General features: G+C 64.8%; 3 protein-coding genes across 3 annotated transcripts; all 3 read left to right on the forward strand.

Annotated features, from left to right (window-relative positions):
* Positions 1-32: 32 nt before the first annotated feature.
* On the forward strand, positions 33-2,565 carry LOC115307189 (lysosomal acid glucosylceramidase-like). The gene is made up of 10 exons (XM_029958152.1): positions 33-54; positions 180-371; positions 446-592; positions 693-826; positions 906-1,078; positions 1,179-1,416; positions 1,557-1,781; positions 1,894-2,057; positions 2,215-2,340; positions 2,424-2,565. Exons 1-10 carry the CDS (start codon positions 33-35, stop codon positions 2,524-2,526), a joined length of 1,524 nt encoding a protein of 507 aa, XP_029814012.1. The 3' UTR covers positions 2,527-2,565.
* Positions 2,566-3,525: 960 nt separating this feature from the next.
* Positions 3,526-10,051, forward strand: LOC103757123 (lysosomal acid glucosylceramidase). The gene is made up of 11 exons (XM_029958153.1): positions 3,526-3,580; positions 5,597-5,650; positions 6,967-7,161; positions 7,245-7,391; positions 7,529-7,662; positions 8,007-8,179; positions 8,284-8,518; positions 9,203-9,427; positions 9,501-9,664; positions 9,743-9,868; positions 9,946-10,051. The coding sequence occupies exons 1-11, from the start codon at positions 3,526-3,528 to the stop codon at positions 10,049-10,051; spliced, it is 1,614 nt and encodes a 537-aa protein (XP_029814013.1).
* Positions 10,052-12,722: 2,671 nt separating this feature from the next.
* On the forward strand, positions 12,723-17,096 carry LOC103756628 (lysosomal acid glucosylceramidase). Its single transcript, XM_029958155.1, has 12 exons — positions 12,723-12,787; positions 13,125-13,191; positions 14,153-14,267; positions 14,383-14,574; positions 14,658-14,804; positions 14,907-15,040; positions 15,581-15,753; positions 15,853-16,090; positions 16,230-16,454; positions 16,538-16,701; positions 16,783-16,908; positions 16,988-17,096. Exons 1-12 carry the CDS (start codon positions 12,723-12,725, stop codon positions 17,094-17,096), a joined length of 1,755 nt encoding a protein of 584 aa, XP_029814015.1.
* Positions 17,097-17,708: the final 612 nt, after the last annotated feature.

Below are 17,708 nucleotides of genomic sequence, written 5' to 3' on the forward strand. Positions count from 1 at the left end.
GCTGGCTGCTCCTGCTGCTGCTTCTGCTGCTGATGCCGGTGCCCCGGGTGGCAGGTGAGCACGGGGATGTCCCGGGGCGCCGGGATGTCCCGGGGCAGCGGCAGGAGCCTGGGGCAGGTGGGAGAACTGGCAGAGACACATCCCCGAGGCTGCCCCCATCACCCTCCCGTGCCCCCCAGGCGCCCGGCCCTGCAGCCCCAAGTACTTTGGCCGCGATGCCATGGTCTGCGTCTGCAACACCACGTACTGCGACACGCTGGACCCCCTGGTCCTGCCACCCCCCGGCTCCTACGTCAAGTACGAGAGCAGCAAGGCCGGCAAGAGGCTGGAGCAGAGCAAGGGGAGGTTCCGGCGCAGACTCTGCGCCCCAGGTACCGCCACAGGTGGCAGGGATGGGGTGGCCCCCGCTGTGACCCTCTGTCACACTGGGCTCCCCTCCCTGCAGACGTTGTCCTTACCCTGGACACGACGCAGCGGTTCCAGAGGGTGAAGGGTTTTGGTGGCTCCGTCACCGACGCGGCCGCCATCAACATCCTATCCCTGCCGGAAAAGGCGCAGGATCACCTGCTGCGCTCGTACTTCTCTGAGGAAGGTGAGAACACGCAGGGAGACAGGTAGGATGGCGACAGGGACCCTGGATGCCGGCAGGTTTTGGAGACCTCATGTCCCACTGTCACCCCTGTGCCTGGCAGGGCTGGAGTACAACCTCGTCCGGCTCCCCATGGCCAGCTGCGACTTCTCCCTCCACGCCTACACCTACGACGACGTTCCCTATGACTATGAGCTGAAGCACTTCAGCCTGCGGGATGAGGACACCAAGCTGAAGGCGAGCAGTGGGAGGGAGCAGGGTGGGATGGGGGACCTCAGGGGGCTCAGCTGAGCCAGTCCCTCCACCCCTCCCGCAGATCCCTGTCCTGCACCGAGCCATGGCCATGAGCAAGCGGCCGCTGTCGCTCTACGCCAGCCCCTGGACCTCCCCCACCTGGATGAAGACCAGCGAGTCCTACATAGGGAAGGGGACGCTGAAGGGGCAGGCGGGGGGCAAGTACCACAAGACCTGGGCCAACTACTTCGTACGGTGAGGAGCGCCCAGGGTGAGGGGACAGGGGTGATACCCGGGGGACCCTCAGTGGTGGCACTGAGGACCCCCCATGGCTCACCCCTGCCCTCCACACCAGGTTCCTGGATGAATACGCCAAGCACAACCTGACCTTCTGGGCGGTGACAGCAGAGAACGAGCCCACGGCCGGGCTGATCAACAACTACCCCTTCCAGTGCCTGGGCTTCACGGCCGAGCAGCAGCGGGACTTCATCGCCCGCGACCTGGGCCCGGCGCTGGCCAACAGCTCCCACCGCCACGTCCAGCTCATCATCCTGGACGACAACCGGCTCCACCTGCCGCACTGGGCCAGAGTGGTGAGTGTGGGCAGGGATGGCTGGCACAGAGAGCCGGGGCAGAGCCCCCCATGCCCACGGGGGGCTTGGCCGCTCCGTCCCGCTGTGCAAGGGTTGGGGCGCTGGCTCTGCCCCACAGGACCAACTCTCCTCCCCGCCAGGTGCTGGAGGATGAAGAGGCAGCTCGTTATGTCCATGGCATTGGCATCCACTGGTACCTGGACTTCATCGGTCCCATACAGGACACAGTGTTGCCCACTCACGAGCTCTTCCCTGACTACTTCATCCTGGCCACGGAGGCGTCCATCGGAGCCCATTTCTGGGAGCGGGATGTGATCCTGGGCTGCTGGGACCGGGGCAACCAGTACAGCCACAGCATCCTGACGGTGAGGCCCCTGCATCACTGCATGTGATGGGCCCTGGGAAGGGCTGCCAGCGTGCCCCCTCTCCCCTCGGCACCCTGCTCCTTGGGCACATGTCTGGGCTGTCCTGTTGCAGAACATGAACCACTTTGTGACTGGCTGGACCGACTGGAACCTGGCTCTGGACCTGGAGGGAGGCCCCAACTGGGTCAAGAACTATGTGGACAGCCCCATCATCGTGGACAGCAGTGAAGGCATCTTCTACAAACAGCCCATGTTCTACCACATGGGGCACTTCAGGTGGGTCGGGGCCCCTGACGTGCATCCACCTGCCTGGTCTTCAGCTCCATCATCGCAGCAGCTCGTCAGGAGGAGAGCGGGGCAGGTTTGGTGGGAGAGGAGCTCTCCTGGGAGCTGACTCCCTCCCTGAGGTTGCTTCTCGCTTCTGTCTGTGCAGTAAGTTCATTCCCGAGGGCTCCCAGCGCGTGGGGCTTGTTGCCTCCAAAGAGTCCAAGAAGACAGCGCTGGAGCACACGGCTTTCCTGCGCCCCGACGGCGCCGTGGTGGTGGTGGTGCTGAACCGGTGAGTGACACGGCCCAGCCCCTGCTGTGGGCCCTGCACCAGTGGGTGCTGCACCTCTGACACCCCCTGCTCTCCCTCCACAGCTCCCCCCAGGACATCTCCTTCGGGCTGGCCGACACCGTCGGCCTCATCTCCGCCGTGGCTCCGGCCAACTCCATCCAGACCTACGTGTGGCAGCGGCAGTGACGGGGAAGGGGCGCCCGTGGACGTGCCGGACGCGGCCGGGCTGGACGTGCGGCCCCAGCTGCCCGCGGGCTCGGGCCGGGGCGCGCGGGGGGAGCGATTCCTCGGAGCCGAGCGCCCGGAGCGAGCCGGGCCGGGGACGCCGCGCGTGTGGCAGGAGGGCCGGGGGCACCATGCCCCTCAGGGTGGAGACCCCACAGGCTGTGAGCGCTGTGTTCTGCTGTTCTGGCATTAAACGGTGAAGCTGCCTCGGTGTCCGTGGCTGGGGGAGAAACGTCCGGGTCCCTCCCCTGCTCCTGGGCACTGTGGCTGGGTGCCACCCGGGCATGGAGCCCGCAGGAGGACGGAGAGCAGCATGGAACACTCGGAACCCCATGGGGCAGCCCCTCTCCCTGCTCCCCCTCTGCCCCCCACAGCTCCCTGTGGAGCTCACTGTGCCAGGGGGTGCTCCCAGTCTCCTCCCAGTTCCAAGCATGTACTGCCTGGCAGGGGCTGGGCAGAGCCTGGGTGCTCTTCCAGTGCCTTTGGGGACAGGTTTTAGGACCTGGCAAGTGGCTCAGGATTCACCTGGCACACAGGTGCTCTGGGTGCTGGAGCAGGAGCAGAAGCAGGAACAAAACACCTGGACACCCCTCTGATGGAAGGTCTGGGCAGGGGTTGCAGTCAAGGTTCAGCTTTCCATGCTTTTACTGCCAAGCTGGAGCCACTCACAACCCAATGCCGGGCCAGGGGGTGTGTGAATCACGTTTTTCCCAGCCCAGGGTGCTCCCAGGGTCAGGGCTGGAGGCAGAGCCAGTTCCAGAGGCATCGCAGCGTGGAGGGCTCAGGGTCCCAGCTGGCTCTGGCGTTGCCAGCTGCTCCTGGGTCTTTGCCAGGACAGGGATGCTGGCCAGGCTGCAGCAACCCTGCCTGGAGCATGAGCTGTGCCCCTGTGGGGACTGGGCAGAGGGGTCCCCACTGTGGAGAGGAGAGTGGGGGTGCACCAGGGGCTCTGCAACCACCATGGAGCTGGGGCAGCTTGAGCAAGTGGGCCCAGGGCCAGGAGTGGGCGCTGAGAGTGGGTCCACCCAGGAAGGAGGGAGGGAGCTGGCAGGGCGTGGGAGCAGGGGATTAGGGCAGGGAGGTCACAATTGCAGGGCGAGGAGGGGGGCCGGGCCCTTGGGCTGATCTGCGGGGGTGGGATGTGCCCGGGGGTGCTGTCAGGGCTGACAGCCCCGATGCTGCGTGGGCTGGGCACGGCCCAGGTGGGGTCTGTGCGTGACAGAGTCACCCTGGGACATCCTGCACCGTGGTGCCACAGCGACACTGCTCCGGGGGGGAGCCCTGGGACCCTGCAACTCCAGGAGGAGTCCTAGGGAGAGCACCCTGCTCCTGCCCCGAGGCTGTTTGTGTTTGTCCACAAGAGGGAAATATTTCTCCAGGATCATAACTAGAGCGAGCCCCACTCCCAGCGTCCTGCTCCCAGCATCCCGCTCCCAGCATCCCGCTCCCAGCACCCAGCTCCTGGTGCAGGGTTGCTCCTTCACCTTCTTCTTTCTTACTTGCCCTGGTCCTAACAGCTGGTGGCCAGATGCTGAATCACCCTGGTCCGCGTGCCCTTGTCCCTGTGCTCGGCTCTGAAGGACAGGGCAGCTCTGGGATAAACGGAGCGGGGGCGAGTCCTGGGCTTGGCTGGGCTTGACTCATTAATTCCTGTGCAAAGCCTTGCCTCGTTTGGGGCTCACAGTGGCTGGGGGCTGCTGGGGCCCCCCAGGAACTGGCCTGGCACCAGTGACCACCCTAAAGTCTGCGTCCCTCCGTGTTCCAGGCCGGGGTCCCCCTGCGGGGAACGAGCTGTGGGGAAGGAACTGCTGTGATGCCACACTGAGGCTCTTTGGCCTCGGTGTTTATGGAGTCGTGATGCCCATAAAGGTGACTCAGCCCAGCTCAGTGTCCCCAGGGTCCCCATCCACACCCTCCTGACTAAGGGACCAAAATTCACCCCCCGACTCCTCCACCAGCTCCTCTGAGCCCACATCCTCGGCCCCGGCACGGAATGAACCCACCTGTGCGCTGCAAAGGGCGGCCACACGATGCCAGCGAGGCCCCTGCGACCCCCACCAGCCCCCCGTGCGCGGGGAGCGGCCCCAAGAAGCGGATTTTGGGGGTTTGGTGGGGCTGCCCAGCACGTCCCGTGCCAGCGGCTCCGCGGTGCGAGGCGTTGCCCATCCCCTGGGTCTCACTTTTCCTGCTTGGCAGGACGCTCTTATCAGCCAGATGTTGATAAGGATGAGCTCCAGCAGCCTCCGCAGTGTTTTTGCTTCCAGGAGCTGCAGGGACCTGAGCCAGCTGGGGGGCTCTGGCCCCTCAGCAGGACCTCAGGACGGAAAAGGGTGAGTGGGGCATCCCAGGTGGCTGGAAGTGGGCTGGGAGGTGGCTGATGGCCACAGGACCTATTAACCCCTCCCTAAAACTGGGGCTCATTAGCCTGGGCGTAGCAGTCGCGTGACAACTTAATCACACTTGGGGGTGGGAGATACACAGCACAGTAGGACTGGGCCAGGAGCTCCCTTCCAGGGCAGCTGTTTGCCCTGTGAGATGGAACCAGGGGCTTCCTGGCCCTGTCTACCCCAGCTCTGGTGGCAGCAGGGGCTGGTGTCCCGTGGCTCAGCTCCCAGCGGAGGTGTGGGACCGTGGCAGGGCCCATGGCAGTGCAGTGCTGGGGGCAGGAGGAACTCTGATGAATTGACTTGCCCCAGAGCTGCATCTGATATGCCAGGAAAGGAGCAAATTAGTCATGAAGTGCTGCTCCACCCGGGCAGGGAGAGCTAACGGAGCAGTTTAACCCTGTGGAGGGGAGCTCTGACCTGGGGATTGACACTCCAGGCCGCTGGAGCTGTGCCAGGGAGCTGTGGTTGGGATGTGGCCACTCTCTGTCCCCTGGGCCACCCCTGTGGGGAGATACTGAGGTCGTCCCTGCAGTGATGGGCACATGTTCATGGGATCAGGCAGAGCCTGGGTGATGGGACCCAGACCAGGTGGGATCTGTGGGCCCAGCTGAGCTGGCCCAGTTCAACCCTGTCCTGGGCTGGAGGGTCCCTCTCAGAGGAGCAAGGAGTGCTCCTGGAGCAGCTGGTCACCACAGCTGGGCTCTGCTCCTGGCATGGCTGGTGTTAGGGAACCCAGTCCCTGTCTGTAGGTCCAACTGCCATGGCCAGGGGCCAAAGCACAGCCCTGCTTGCGTGGGAGCTGGGGCATCACCCACCTGCTGCCACTGCTGCCACTGCTGCCACCTTCCCCAGGGCCTGCTGAGGAGGGCAGAGCAATTCCAAAGCCTTTGGCAGGGAATGGCAGTGGCCCCAGCTCCTGTGTGGCCATCCCTGCAGGGTCCCTCTGCCACCCTGGGCCGTTTTGCTGGCATCACCCGGGGGTCCTGGGCCCTCCCCACACTGGACACAAATGCACGGCAGCTCCTGGGGAGAGGGGGGGCAGTGGAGTGGTGGGCAGGGGTAAGTGGGTGGTCCAGGATGCTGTTGGAGGTTCCCAGCAGGACAGGCAGCTGTGACAAGCCTTCCCTGGGCTCTGCCAGACTCCCAGGGGCTCGTCCAGACCGTGACCGACCAAACAAAGGAATCGGCTCTTCCTTCGGGGATTGCAGAGGGGTCCCAGAGTTCCCCCCACGACACCTCCCTGTGCTGGTGGGGCCCTTCACTCAGGCAGAGCTGCCGGTGCTGTGTTGCTGGCACGGCGCTGGGGGCTCGGGGGGCCCGGTGTTCCCCAGCCCCACGGCGAGGAGACGTTCGATGGTCCCGGCCCCGGGGCAGGTACGGGCCGGGAGGAGGGCAAGGAGGAGCTGTGGGGGAGGGAGAGGGTGTGCTGCAGAGGGAGGTCTCGGAGCAGCTCCCTGTAAAGGCTGGAGCCGCTGAGGAGGAGGAGGGCTGGCAGCAGCACAGGTCGGGAGCAGCCGGGGTGAAGGTGGGTGGGCTGGACCCACCTCACCTACCTGAAAGACAAAGGTGTTCTGGGGGCAGGAGCTCTCTGGCAGAGAAAACAGAAGCAGGGGCTGGGGAGATGGGGCTGATCCGGAGGGGAGCACAGCCTGTCCCTCCATCCCCCTGCCTTGGCTGAGGGTTCTCCTGCTCGCAGGTGCTGCTCCCTGGGACCTGCTGGAGCTGAAGGGACGTGGAGGGGCCATGGGGGCTCTCAGTATCCTGGGCTGGCTGCTCCTGCTGCTGCTTCTGCTGCTGATGCCGGTGCCCCGGGTGGCAGGTGAGCACGGGGATGTCCCGGGGCACCGGGATGTCCCGGGGTAGGGGCAGGAGCCTGGGGACAGGATGGACCCGGGTGCTGGGGAGGTGGCAGGATGCAAGGCATGGGGGCAGCACATCAGCCAGGGTAGGCGGGAGAGCTGAGCCTGCAGCTGCCCCTCCTCTCCCGTGCCACCCCCTCCCCTCCCGTGCCCCCCAGGCGCCCGGCCCTGCATCCCCAGGGATTTTGGCCACGGCTCGATAGTCTGTGTCTGCAACGCCACGTACTGCGACACGCTGGACCCCCTGGTCCTGCCGGCCCCCGGCTCCTACGTCAAGTACGAGAGCAGCAAGGCCGGCAAGAGGCTGGAGAGGAGCGAGGGGAAATTCCAGCACAGCCTGCACACCCCAGGTACGGCCAGGTTCGGAGAGGTGGGCGGCGGTGCCACCGCAGGTCCCCCGGGCACCGCGGGCTGAGCCGGGCTCTCCCCTCAGGGCTGCTGCTGACCCTCAACGTCACCACGCTGTACCAGAGCATGAAGGGCTTCGGCGGGTCCCTCTCGGATTCAGCTGCCATGAACATCCTGCGGCTGTCACGGCCGGCCCAGGACAACCTGCTGCGCTCCTACTTCTCTGCGTGCGGTGAGCGGTGAGGGCACGGCAGCGTCGGCGGCTCGTGGGGTCACCGGAGGTGGCTGTGCCTGTCCCCGCTGCAGGGACACCCCTCACCTGGGCGCCTGCTCCGGTGCTGCTTGATGCTTTTCCCGCTTTTCCCACAGGGATCGAGTACAACCTCGTCCGGGTGCCCATGGCTTGCAGCGACTTCTCCGTGCGCCCCTACAGCTACGACGACATCCCCCATGACTATGAGCTGAAGCACTTCAGGCTGGTGGATGAGGACGTGAAGATGAAGGTGGGAGGCTGCAGCCGCTGCCATCGGCTCCTTGTCCCCTCTCCCACTGGAGCTCCTGCGTGTGCCGGGACCCCCGTGACCGGGTGCTGCCGAGCCCTGCACACAGTAGCAGGGTGTGTGGGGACAGCCTGTGGGAGCTGGCACCTCCTCCAGGGCACGTCCCGGCGCATCCTGGCTGGCACTGGCGGGATGAGGAGCCGGGGCACTGTGCCATGGGGTGGTGCTCGCTGGCTGCTGGTCCTGGCTGGGGTCTCTTGAGTGCTCCCCATAATCCGGTGCTGGGCCCTGTGGTTTTGGGAGGGCTTCAGCTGGAGCTGAGTCGGTCCCTTTGCTCGCTCCCACAGATCCCTGTCCTGCACAGAGCCTTGGCCATGAGCAAGCGGCCGCTGTTGCTGTTCGCCAGCCCCTGGACCGCCCCGGGCTGGATGAGGAGTAACGGGGACATCCGTGGGAAGGGGACGCTGAAGGGGCAGGCGGGGGACAAGTACCACCAGACCTGGGCCAACTACTTCATCAAGTACCACCCCCGGGGCAATACCACGGGACAGACTGCAGAGGGGGGCTGGGGAGTGGGTTATGGGGGCAGGCACAGCCTGAGGCTGCCCCTCTTCCCTGCCCCAGGTTCCTGGATGAATACGCCAAACACAACGTGACCTTCTGGGCGGTGACGGCGCAGAACGAGCCGCTGGCGGGGCTCCTGACGCCCCCCGAGTTCCCCACCATCGTCTTCACGGCCGCGCAGCAGAGGGACTTCATCCTGCGTGACCTGGGCCCCGCGCTGGCCCGCAGCCCCCACCGCACGCGGCTCCTCATCCTCGACGACCAGCGCATCCACCTCCCGCACTGGGCCAAAGTGGTGAAGAGCAGAGCCCCTTCCTCCCCTTCCACCTCCCGCCCCAGCCCCGGGGTTCATAGGAAATGGAGCCAGCAGCCTCTCCCAGCCCTGGAGACCGGGAGCAAACCGGGTCTGCCAGAGCAGGAGCCGGAGCCGGCTCCTTCGGGAGCAGCCGCCTCCGCGTGTGCCTGGCCGGAGTGGGGACAGGAGGTGGCACCCACATCCCAGATCCCGGCAACAGCACCTTCTCTGGGCAGAGTCTTGGCTGATTCAGCTTCCCCACACAGTGCTACAGAGCTGTTTGGGGAAGTCACCTTAAAGTAGGAGGAAAGAAAGTAATCCATGCCCCTGCCCCGGCGAGAGCTCCGGGAGGGCTCAGCATGTCTCTCCCTTGCTGCCAGCCACAGGGCTGGACCACCCTGGGGGGATGTGGGGGGAGGACCAGGTAGGAGCAGAACCAGGTGGGGGGTGATGGGCACCCCCAAACCCTTCCCACTGCACCCAGATGGGTGCCAAAGCCATGCTGGGGTGCTGTTGGGGTGCCGGATCCATGGTGGGGTGCTGCTCAGGGGGATGCAGTGCTGCAGGGAGGGGGCTGCAGTGTCCACAGGAGGGACCCCACTGGCACATGGGGTTCGTGTGTCCATCCCCACAGCCTCGGGGTGTGGGTGGTCCTGGTGTGAGGCATCTCCTTTGCTCCCCCAGGTGCTTGGCAATGCCACAGCTGCCCGTTACGTGGCCGGCCTGGGGGTCCACTGGTACATGGACCCCATTGTCCCGCCTGGCTGCAGCCTGGAGGCCACCCACAAGCTCTTCCCTGACCATTTCCTCCTCTACACGGAGGCCTGCAGTGGCGTCTTCAGCTTCCGCTTCGCCGTGTCCCTGGGCTGCTGGGAGCGAGGGGACCAGTACAGCCACAGCATCCTGACGGTACAGCCCCCCACGCTGCCCGCCCGGGGCTGGGGGGGCTCAGCCCTGCTCAGCCCCTTCCCCACCCTTCCAGGTCCTGAACCACTTTGTGGCCGGTTGGACCGACTGGAACCTGGTCCTGGATCTGGAGGGGGGGCCCAACTGGGTCAAGAACTTCGTGGACAGCCCCGTCATCGTGGACGGCAGCAAGGACGTCTTCTACAAGCAGCCCATGTTCTACCACCTGGGGCACTTCAGGTGGGTTGGGGGGAGCTCAGGTGCTGCTGCCAGCCCCAGACCAGGGGCACGACCCCTCTCCTGATCCTCTCCCCACAGCAAGTTCATCCCCGAGGGCTCCCGGCGCGTGGGGCTCCACAGCAGCCGCCGCTGCCTCCTCTGCCAGCTGGAGCATGTGGCCGTCCTGCGCCCCGACGGTGCCCTCGTCCTGGTGGTCCTCAACAGGTCAGCCTGGGCAGGGGGACAAGGGGGGACACTCTGCCCAGGCTGTGCCGACCTGCTCAGCCTCTCTCACCCCCCAGGTTTGGCTGGGATGTGCCATTTGGGATCCGGGACCCCGCCATGGGGTTCATCGAGACCGTGGCTCTGGCTCACTCCATCCAGACCTACCTGTGGCGCCAGCAGTGATGGCCGGGGCAGTGCTGGGGGGCTCCAGGGGTTAACTCTTCTCCCACCCTTTCCAGCACCCCTCAGTGGTGGAAGTGGGTGCTGACCCGGTGCTGGGGGAGCAGGAGGGACCAGGGGCTGAGCCCTTGTGCGAGGGGCTCCGTGTGCTCCCGGCCGGGGCTGCTGCTTCCCAGCCCCTCCCCTCCCTCCCAGCATCCCCCATCCCCCTGGAAGCTCCCTGTGCGCCTCTCCTGGACCACACTTCCACACGTGGCTCCCTCGAAACCTTCGCGTGTGTCTCGGGCGCCAAGTAAAGCCATGACGCGCTGCCTCCGGAATGCGCCGTTCCCGTCAGTGTTTCCTCTACGCGCTCGGAAATCGCTCGGTTTTCCTCGGCGAGGCGGCCCCGGGCCAGGGGTGCCCCGGGGGCTCCGGCCTCGTGGCCCGCGGGTGGCTCCTTGTTTATCCCTGCAGCTGGAGCCTCTCCGCCGCTGCCAGACCTTGATTCCTTCCAGATGTGCCGTTGGTTTTTCCCCGGCCCGCTTTCTTTGGAAGGGGTGGGGGGGATTTTTTTTTTTAAAACCCAAATGTCAGACACTCAGAAAGGTCGAGTAAATGATATCAGTGTCCCCCATCCACCGAACCTCATGGGCAAATTAGGGGTGCCCCCTCTCCCGGAGCTCATGCCACTGGCCACATCCACCCACCCAGCGCCGGGGTGGCCTCTGGACAGAGTCCCCTCTGTTCTGGCCACGGCCAGCACCGGCCGCAGCCTGCAGTGACCTCCCCGTCCTGTTTGCCTTCCCTAAATACCAGTTACAGTATTTCCCTGTGCCTTTGGGAACGTTACCAGCACCTTTGAAGTCCAGGAATGAGAAAGCCAGAGCGCTCCTTGGCAAAGGCCCCCGTGTGAGAGCCTCGGAGCTGCTGAGGTTGGGGAAAACGAAAAACCCAGAGGTTTAACAGCTGTTTTATTGGAGTGTGGCGTGAAGGTGGCACCGGGCTCTGCCCCAGCCCTGTTCACGGAGCACATCGGGCCATCCCAAGGTTTTGTCCATGTTACTGGGGAGTGCTGGTCCCAACAGCAGCCAGGCTGGGCTGCCTGTACTTGGAATCACAGAATAGAATCATGGAATTGTTGAGGTTGGAAAAGGCCTCCAAGATCATCCAGTCCAACCGTTCCCCCAGCACTGCCAAGGCCACCACTAAACCCTGTCCCCAAGTGCTCCATCCACGTCTGTTAAATTCCACCATCCAGGGATGGTGACTCCACCACTGCCCTGGGCACCCTCTGACAGGGCTTGTCAGTCTTTTCCATGAAGAAATTTTCCCTAATGTCCAACCTAAACCTCCCCTGCTGCAACTTGAGGCAGTTTCATCTTGTCCTGTCCCTTGTCCCCTGGGAGCAGAGCCTGACCCCCACTCGGCTCCCCCCTCCTGTCAGGGAGTTGGAGAGAGCAAGAATGTCTCCCCTGAACCTCCTTTTCTCCAGGCTGAGCCTCCCCAGCTCCCTCAGCTGCTCCTGGTGCTCCAGACCCTTCCCCAGCTCCATTCCCTTCTCTGGACACTCCAACCCCCCAATGTCTTTCTTGTCATGTGGGGGCCAGAACTGACCCCAGGATTCGAGGTGTCACCTCACCAGTGCCCAGCACAGGGGCCCTGTGGCCCTGGTCCTGCTGGCCACGCTATTCCTGACACCACACTTCCCAAGGGATATCGGCGCTCTGCGAGGCAGGGGCGGCACACACAGAACCCCCACCCCGGGTGTTCGGCAGCGCCCGGGGACGCCTGTGCAGGGAAATGCTCCGGCACTGCCCCCTCCGGGCTGGCTCCCTGCTCCTGCCCATCCGGAACCGCAGCTGCCGCGGGGCCGGGACCTTCCCTCCCTGCTGAAAAACCCACTGGGAAAGTGGGGGATGCACCGGTGGGTGCGAGGATCCGGGGCGAGGCTGCAGAAATCACCCCCATCACCCCCACGGGCTGCAGAGTGTGCCGGGGGGTCCCTTCTCTGGCCGCAGCAGGAGGAGCAGGACCCTGGGGGTGAGGGACTGTGTTCCTCAGGGAAGGGCTGCAATTCCCGGGTGAGGGGCTGCAGACCCTGGGTGAGGGGCTGCCTCCCCGAGAGAGGGGTGAGGTCCCTGCAGACCCTGGGTGAGGGGCTGCCTCCCTGAGAGAGGGGTGAGGTCCCTGGGTGAGGGGCTGTGGTCTCTGGGCTGGGGGGTCTGTGGTCTCTGGGATGGGGGGGTTGTGGTCTCCAGTGAGGGGCTGCTGTCCCTGGCAGAGGGGCTGGGTTGTCTCCCTGACCATTTGCACCAGCTCCCCATGGGGACCCCAGCACAGATGCCGCTCCTACCGTGGCTCTGCCCCTCTCCTGTTTCTTCTGCTAGCCAGATGCCTGCAATTAGGAAGGATCCCAAATTAGAAGGTGTGGAGCCCAGACTTGTTTTGCAAATGATAAACTGCTGCAGCCAGCTCCACCCAGCCCGCTGTGGTGTGGGGCTCCAGCGTGGGGGGCACAGGGACAATGGGACCCTCAGCACTGCCCCCACTGTGCCCACCGCCTGTGGGGTCAGCAGTGGGGTTTCGGGGTCCCTGCCAAGGCTGGCTGCTGGTATGTGACCACCATGGCCTCAGCAGCACCGCTGGCCACGGGAGGGAAGGTGGTGGAGCAGCCACAAGCAGGACACGGGTCATGGTGGTGGCACTGACCAAGGGCAAAGCCAGACCACTGTCCAGTGGGATGAGAAGGGACCCTGGGTGGGCACCCTGCCCGAGTTGTCCTGGGGATACAAGGCTGCTCCCGTGGGGCTCTTCCCAAGGGGAGCACTGCACTGGGCGGGGGTGGCTGCAAAGGTCCTGTCTGGGGTGATGGAGGCACCTGAGGGGAGCTGGTGGGCATCCCTCTCCCCCAGCTTCCCTCTGGCCACCAGGACAGGTTCCAGGGAGAGCTTTGCAAATGCTGTGGTGTGTTGAAAGCTCATTGGAGACAGGTTGCAAAATCATCCCCAGGCTCCTCTTCAAACACGCAGTCCCATGAGCTGTCCCATCCCGAACTCACCTTTCCTGCTCCGCCAGACACGTCACCTCCCACCAGGCACAGCCAGGACGCAGGTCCCGGCGCCGCTGCCCCAGAGACGCAGCAAGAGGGGGTTTGGCAGCAGGTGAGTCCCCTGGGTCCAGGGAGGCTTTGTCAGCAGGTGGGAATGGGGAAGGGGATGGGGATGGGGGAAGCCCCAGGCAGCAGGACCGTGCTGAGGCCGTGGTGCATCATTCCCAGGCAGGGAGTGGGAGGCAGTGCGTTCAGAACAGCCACCTTGCCTCCCTCTGACAGGGGTCTCGAGATGTCCTCAACCTGGCACCAGGGTCAGGAGGCTTGGAGGTGGCATCTCCTATGCCCGCCTTGAGAGGCTCCTTGCCCAGCAGCATGGGAAGGACAGGGCAGGGTGCAAGCACCTGTGTGGAGCAGGGGAATGTGGGACCCTCTGTGCTGGGGGCTCGAGCCCCAGAGTGCTCTGGCTGGGAGAGTCTTGGCTGCCACGCACGTGGATTTGGGGGTGTGGACCTGTTTGCTTCTGGCCATGGCTTGGGAGGCACCAGGGACACATGAGCTGGCATGGCATGGCATGGCATGACACATCGTGGCATGGCACAGCAGAGCATGGCACAGCTATGGGAGCAAAGAGGGAGAAGGAGTGGGAGGGAGACAATGGGAGTGAACTGATCTGCGGGTACAGGTAAAGCTGGTGTGGGTGGCCGGAAACACCGGGCTGGTGGGGCAGCTCACACCCAGGGGCTGCACAGACCTGGGGTCTGCACAAACCTGGGGTCTGCACAGACCTGGGGTCTGCACAAACCTGGGGTCTGCACAGACCTGGGGTCTGCACAAACCTGGGGGGACTGCACCCTCGGCTGGGAGCCAGAGCTATTGGTGGGCACTGGAGGGGTGGGAGAGAAGGAGTGGGCAGTGAGCAGGGAGAGGAGGCTCAGCCCTGGAAGGAGGGTTCCCAAAGCCCCCCGGCAGGGGGGTGATGCTGGGGGTCTCCCTGCTCTGGGTCTCTGTCCCCGTGCGGGGCTGGGTCAGGGTGAGAGGAGCTGGGTGCTGACACCTTGCCCTGCTCCCAGCCCCGGTGTGTTCATCGACGTCGCCCAAGCCACTGCAGCAGAGGTGCCATGGGGCCAGGCTGTGCCAGCGTCCTGGGCTGGCTCCTGCTGGCACAGGCAGCCCTGCAGGCCACAGGTACGTGTCCCTGGGCTGTGCAGGGTGGTGGGTTTGGGGTCTCTGGTGGGTCAGAGGGGTGAGCTGGGCTCCTGCCGCAGCCCTCGGAGTCTGCCCGGTCTCTCCTGTGCCACAGGCGGCCGTCCCTGCGATGCCAAGGACTTTGGGCACGGCTCACTGGTCTGTGCCTGCAGTGCCACGTACTGCGACACGCTGGACCCCCTGGTCCTGCCGGGCCCCGGCTCCTACGTCAAGTACGAGAGCAGCAAGGCCGGCAAGAGGCTGGAGCGGAGCGAGGGGAGGTTCCAGCACAACGCCGAGAGCCCAGGTACCGCCACGGCCAGGACCTGCTGCCCACCCGGGACAGAGTCCATCCCACGCGGTGGCAGTGACTCTGTGTGTCCCCCCCAGATTTCCACCTCACCCTGGACACGGCGCAGCGGTACCAGAAGGTGAAGGGCTTCGGGGGCTCCATCACTGATGCAGCTGCCATCAACATCCAGTCCCTGTCCCAGGCTGCCCAGAACCACCTGCTCCGCTCCTACTTCTCCGAGGAAGGTGAGCCCGGGGCAGGGTGGCACTGCTGGGTGACAGGGCTGGGGGTGCTGCGCCCCCCAAATACACCCTGGCAGTGCCCATCACCACCCACCCTGTCCCCAGGCATCGAGTACAACCTCGTGCGTGTGCCCATGGCCAGCACCGACTTCTCCGTCCGCCTGTACACCTACGCCGACGCCGAGGGGGACTTCGAGCTCAGACACTTCAACCTGACGGAGGAGGACACGAGGATGAAGGTGGGTCCTGCAGGAACAGCCCGAGGGACCAGGGCTGCTACCTGGGTGGGATGGGATGGGATAAAATCAAGTTGGGACAGGATGGGATTGGCTTGGGATAGGATGGGCTTCGGAAGGGGAGTATCTTCCTGCTGATGGGGAGAGAGAAGGACTCATTCTTCCATCTGGATGGGATGGGATGGGACAGGATGGGATGGGAAGAGGTGGAGAAAGGGGGTACTGTCTCACTGATGGAGAGAGAAAGGCCTCATCCTTCTATCTGGATGGGAGACAGGATGGGACAGAATGGGATGGGACAGGATGGGAAGGAATGGGATGGGAAGGGAATGGATGGGGAAGGGGAACACCTTCCTGCCAGTGGGGAGGGAGAGGCCTCATCCTGCCCCCTGGCTGAGATGGGATGGAATAGAACGGAATGGGTTGGGGTAGGGAAGGGGAGCACCTTCCCGCCTCTGGGGAGGGAGAGGAGGACTCCTGCTGCCTGCACTGCCAGTGCTGGGGCAGACCTGGAGAGCTCTCTGCCATCCCACTTCTCCCCAGATCCCCATCCTCCGGGCGGCCCAGGCGGTGGCCAAGCGGCCACTGTCACTCTACGCCAGCCCCTGGACCTCCCCCGTCTGGATGAAGACGAACGGCGCGATGACGGGGAGGGGGACACTGAAGGGCAACCCTGGGGACAAGTACCACAAGGCCTGGGCCAAGTACTTCATCAGGTGAGGGGCCACGGGAGTGTGGTGGGTGCCCGGGATGCTGTGCCGGGGCTGGGGCTGGCACAGGTGTGATGGGGCCGTTCACCGTCTGCCCCACACCAGGTTCCTGGATGAATATGCCAAGCACAACCTGACCTTCTGGGCAGTGACGGCAGGGAACGAGCCCACGGCCGGGGAGATTGTTTTCTACCCCTTCCAGTGCCTGGGCTTCTCCCCCGAGCACCAGCGGGACTTCATCGCCCAGGACCTGGGCCCGGCGCTGGCCAACAGCTCCCACCGCCACGTCCAGCTCATCATCCTGGACGACCAGAGGGTGATGCTGCCCTACTGGGCCCAGGTGGTGAGTCCTCATGGCAGCTTCCCCAACCCCACAGTGGGTCTTCTGCCCCCACGGCAGCACTCCCAGCCCCACAGCAGCTCTCCCAGTCCCACGGCAGCTATTCCAGCCCTGGGCACTGGTGACCCCTTTCTCCTGCCAGGTTCTCAAAGACCCCGTGGCCGCCAGCTACATCAGTGGCATTGGCATCCACTGGTACCTGGACTTCCTGGCGCCCATCGACCTGACTCTCTCCATCACCCATCACCTCTTCCCGGACTATTTCCTCCTCTCCACAGAGGCCTCCACGGGCTCCTACTTTTGGGAGCCCAGGGTGGTGCTGGGTGGTTGGGACCGTGGGAGCAAGTACAGCCACAGCATCCTCACGGTAGGGCTGGGCAGGGGCCAGGGATGCACCAGCTACCCCCTGTGGCTCAGCACCGGGACTCAGCTCCATCCCCTGCCCCACAGAACCTCAACAACTACGTGACAGGCTGGACTGACTGGAACCTGGCCCTGGACATGGAGGGGGGCCCCAACTGGAGCAAGAACTATGTGGACAGTCCCATCATCGTGGACAGCAGCAAGGACATCTTCTACAAGCAGCCCATGTTCTACCACCTGGGGCACTTCAGGTGGGTCAGGGGCTGCTGGCTCCTGGCACCGGCTCCAGTGCCATTCCTGGCACCATGCTCAGACCCTGCTTGTCCCCACAGCAAGTTCATCCCCGAGGGCTCGCAGCGTGTGGGACTGGCCGTCTCCAAGAAGTGCCACCGGTGTGACCTGGAGCACTCGGCTTTCCTGCGCCCCGACGGCACCGTCGTCCTGGTGGTCCTGAACCGGTGAGTGGCTCAGCCCTGCGCCCTGCTGCACGGCCCCACTGCTCCCACCGAGCTCCATCCCCTCTCTCATTCCCCTCAGCTCCCCCACGGATGTGTCCTTCGGGATCTCTGACCCCCGGATCGGCTTCATCGAGGCCACGGCTCCCAGTGACTCCATCCAGACGTTCCTGTGGAAGCAGCCAGCCTAGTGCAGCTGCTGGAGGAGCAAAGTGCCAGCACTGGGAGCACGGTGCTGGGGGGGGCTTGGGGACGGGACCCCCATGGGGCTGGGGCTGCAGCAGAGCCCCTGCAGCCCCCTGTGCCCCAGGGGACCTGTTTGATCCAGGGGCTGCGACGCCTGCGCTTTTCTAGATGTTTTCATAAAATAAACAGGTTTTCTAAAGCCTCGCCTGCACCCCCCCCCCCCTTGGTGCCAGCTCAGCGGGCGAGCTGTGCCAGGGATGGAGGGGGCAGGTTTGGGGCTGATGGCACCTCCTGAGCCCCACGGGGTCCTGCCCTGCCCTTCTCCTGAGGGCATCCTACGGGCTTGGTGCTCCAGGATGAAGGGGACTTTCACCCCAAGGGGTGGCATCTTCCTCCTGTCTGCAGCATCCCCAGGGCAGGGCAGGCCCCGAAGCTGGCAGGGACTGCAGACCAGGAGCAGCCAGGACCCGCAGTCGGGATTTAGTGCAAAGCCCTGGCGTCGGCAGCTCCGGTTTCTCCCCGGCCAGAGCAGGCGGCTGTGGTTTCTGCTGCCGGAGCAGCCATCAGCCCCTCCAGCTAATGGGAACCGGGAGCTTGGGGCACATACTTCCTGAGTG

The sequence above is a fragment of the Manacus vitellinus genome, unplaced genomic scaffold (genome assembly GCF_001715985.3).
Source record: "Manacus vitellinus isolate BGI_N305 unplaced genomic scaffold, ASM171598v3 scaffold_142_pilon, whole genome shotgun sequence".
Lineage (NCBI taxonomy): Eukaryota > Metazoa > Chordata > Aves > Passeriformes > Pipridae > Manacus > Manacus vitellinus.

Excerpts from the sequence above, each read along its gene's own strand:
- LOC115307189 (XM_029958152.1), top strand. The coding sequence starts at position 33 with ATGCCGGTGCCCCGGGTGGCAG. Across the intron at positions 55-179 it reads GCCGGTGCCCCGGGTGGCAG|GCGCCCGGCCCTGCAGCCCC; the intron begins GTGAGCACGGGG and ends CGTGCCCCCCAG. Across the intron at positions 827-905 it reads ATGAGGACACCAAGCTGAAG|ATCCCTGTCCTGCACCGAGC; the intron begins GCGAGCAGTGGG and ends CCCCTCCCGCAG.
- LOC103757123 (XM_029958153.1), top strand. The coding sequence starts at position 3,526 with ATGGAGCTGGGGCAGCTTGAGCAAGTGGGCCCAGGGCCAGGAGTGGGC. Across the intron at positions 3,581-5,596 it reads GCCAGGAGTGGGCGCTGAGA|GGTCCCTCTCAGAGGAGCAA; the intron begins GTGGGTCCACCC and ends CCTGGGCTGGAG. Across the intron at positions 7,663-8,006 it reads ATGAGGACGTGAAGATGAAG|ATCCCTGTCCTGCACAGAGC; the intron begins GTGGGAGGCTGC and ends TCGCTCCCACAG.
- LOC103756628 (XM_029958155.1), top strand. The coding sequence starts at position 12,723 with ATGGTGGTGGCACTGACCAAGGGCAAAGCCAGACCACTGTCCAGTGGG. Across the intron at positions 15,754-15,852 it reads TGGGCCAAGTACTTCATCAG|GTTCCTGGATGAATATGCCA; the intron begins GTGAGGGGCCAC and ends GCCCCACACCAG. Across the intron at positions 16,091-16,229 it reads TGCCCTACTGGGCCCAGGTG|GTTCTCAAAGACCCCGTGGC; the intron begins GTGAGTCCTCAT and ends TTCTCCTGCCAG.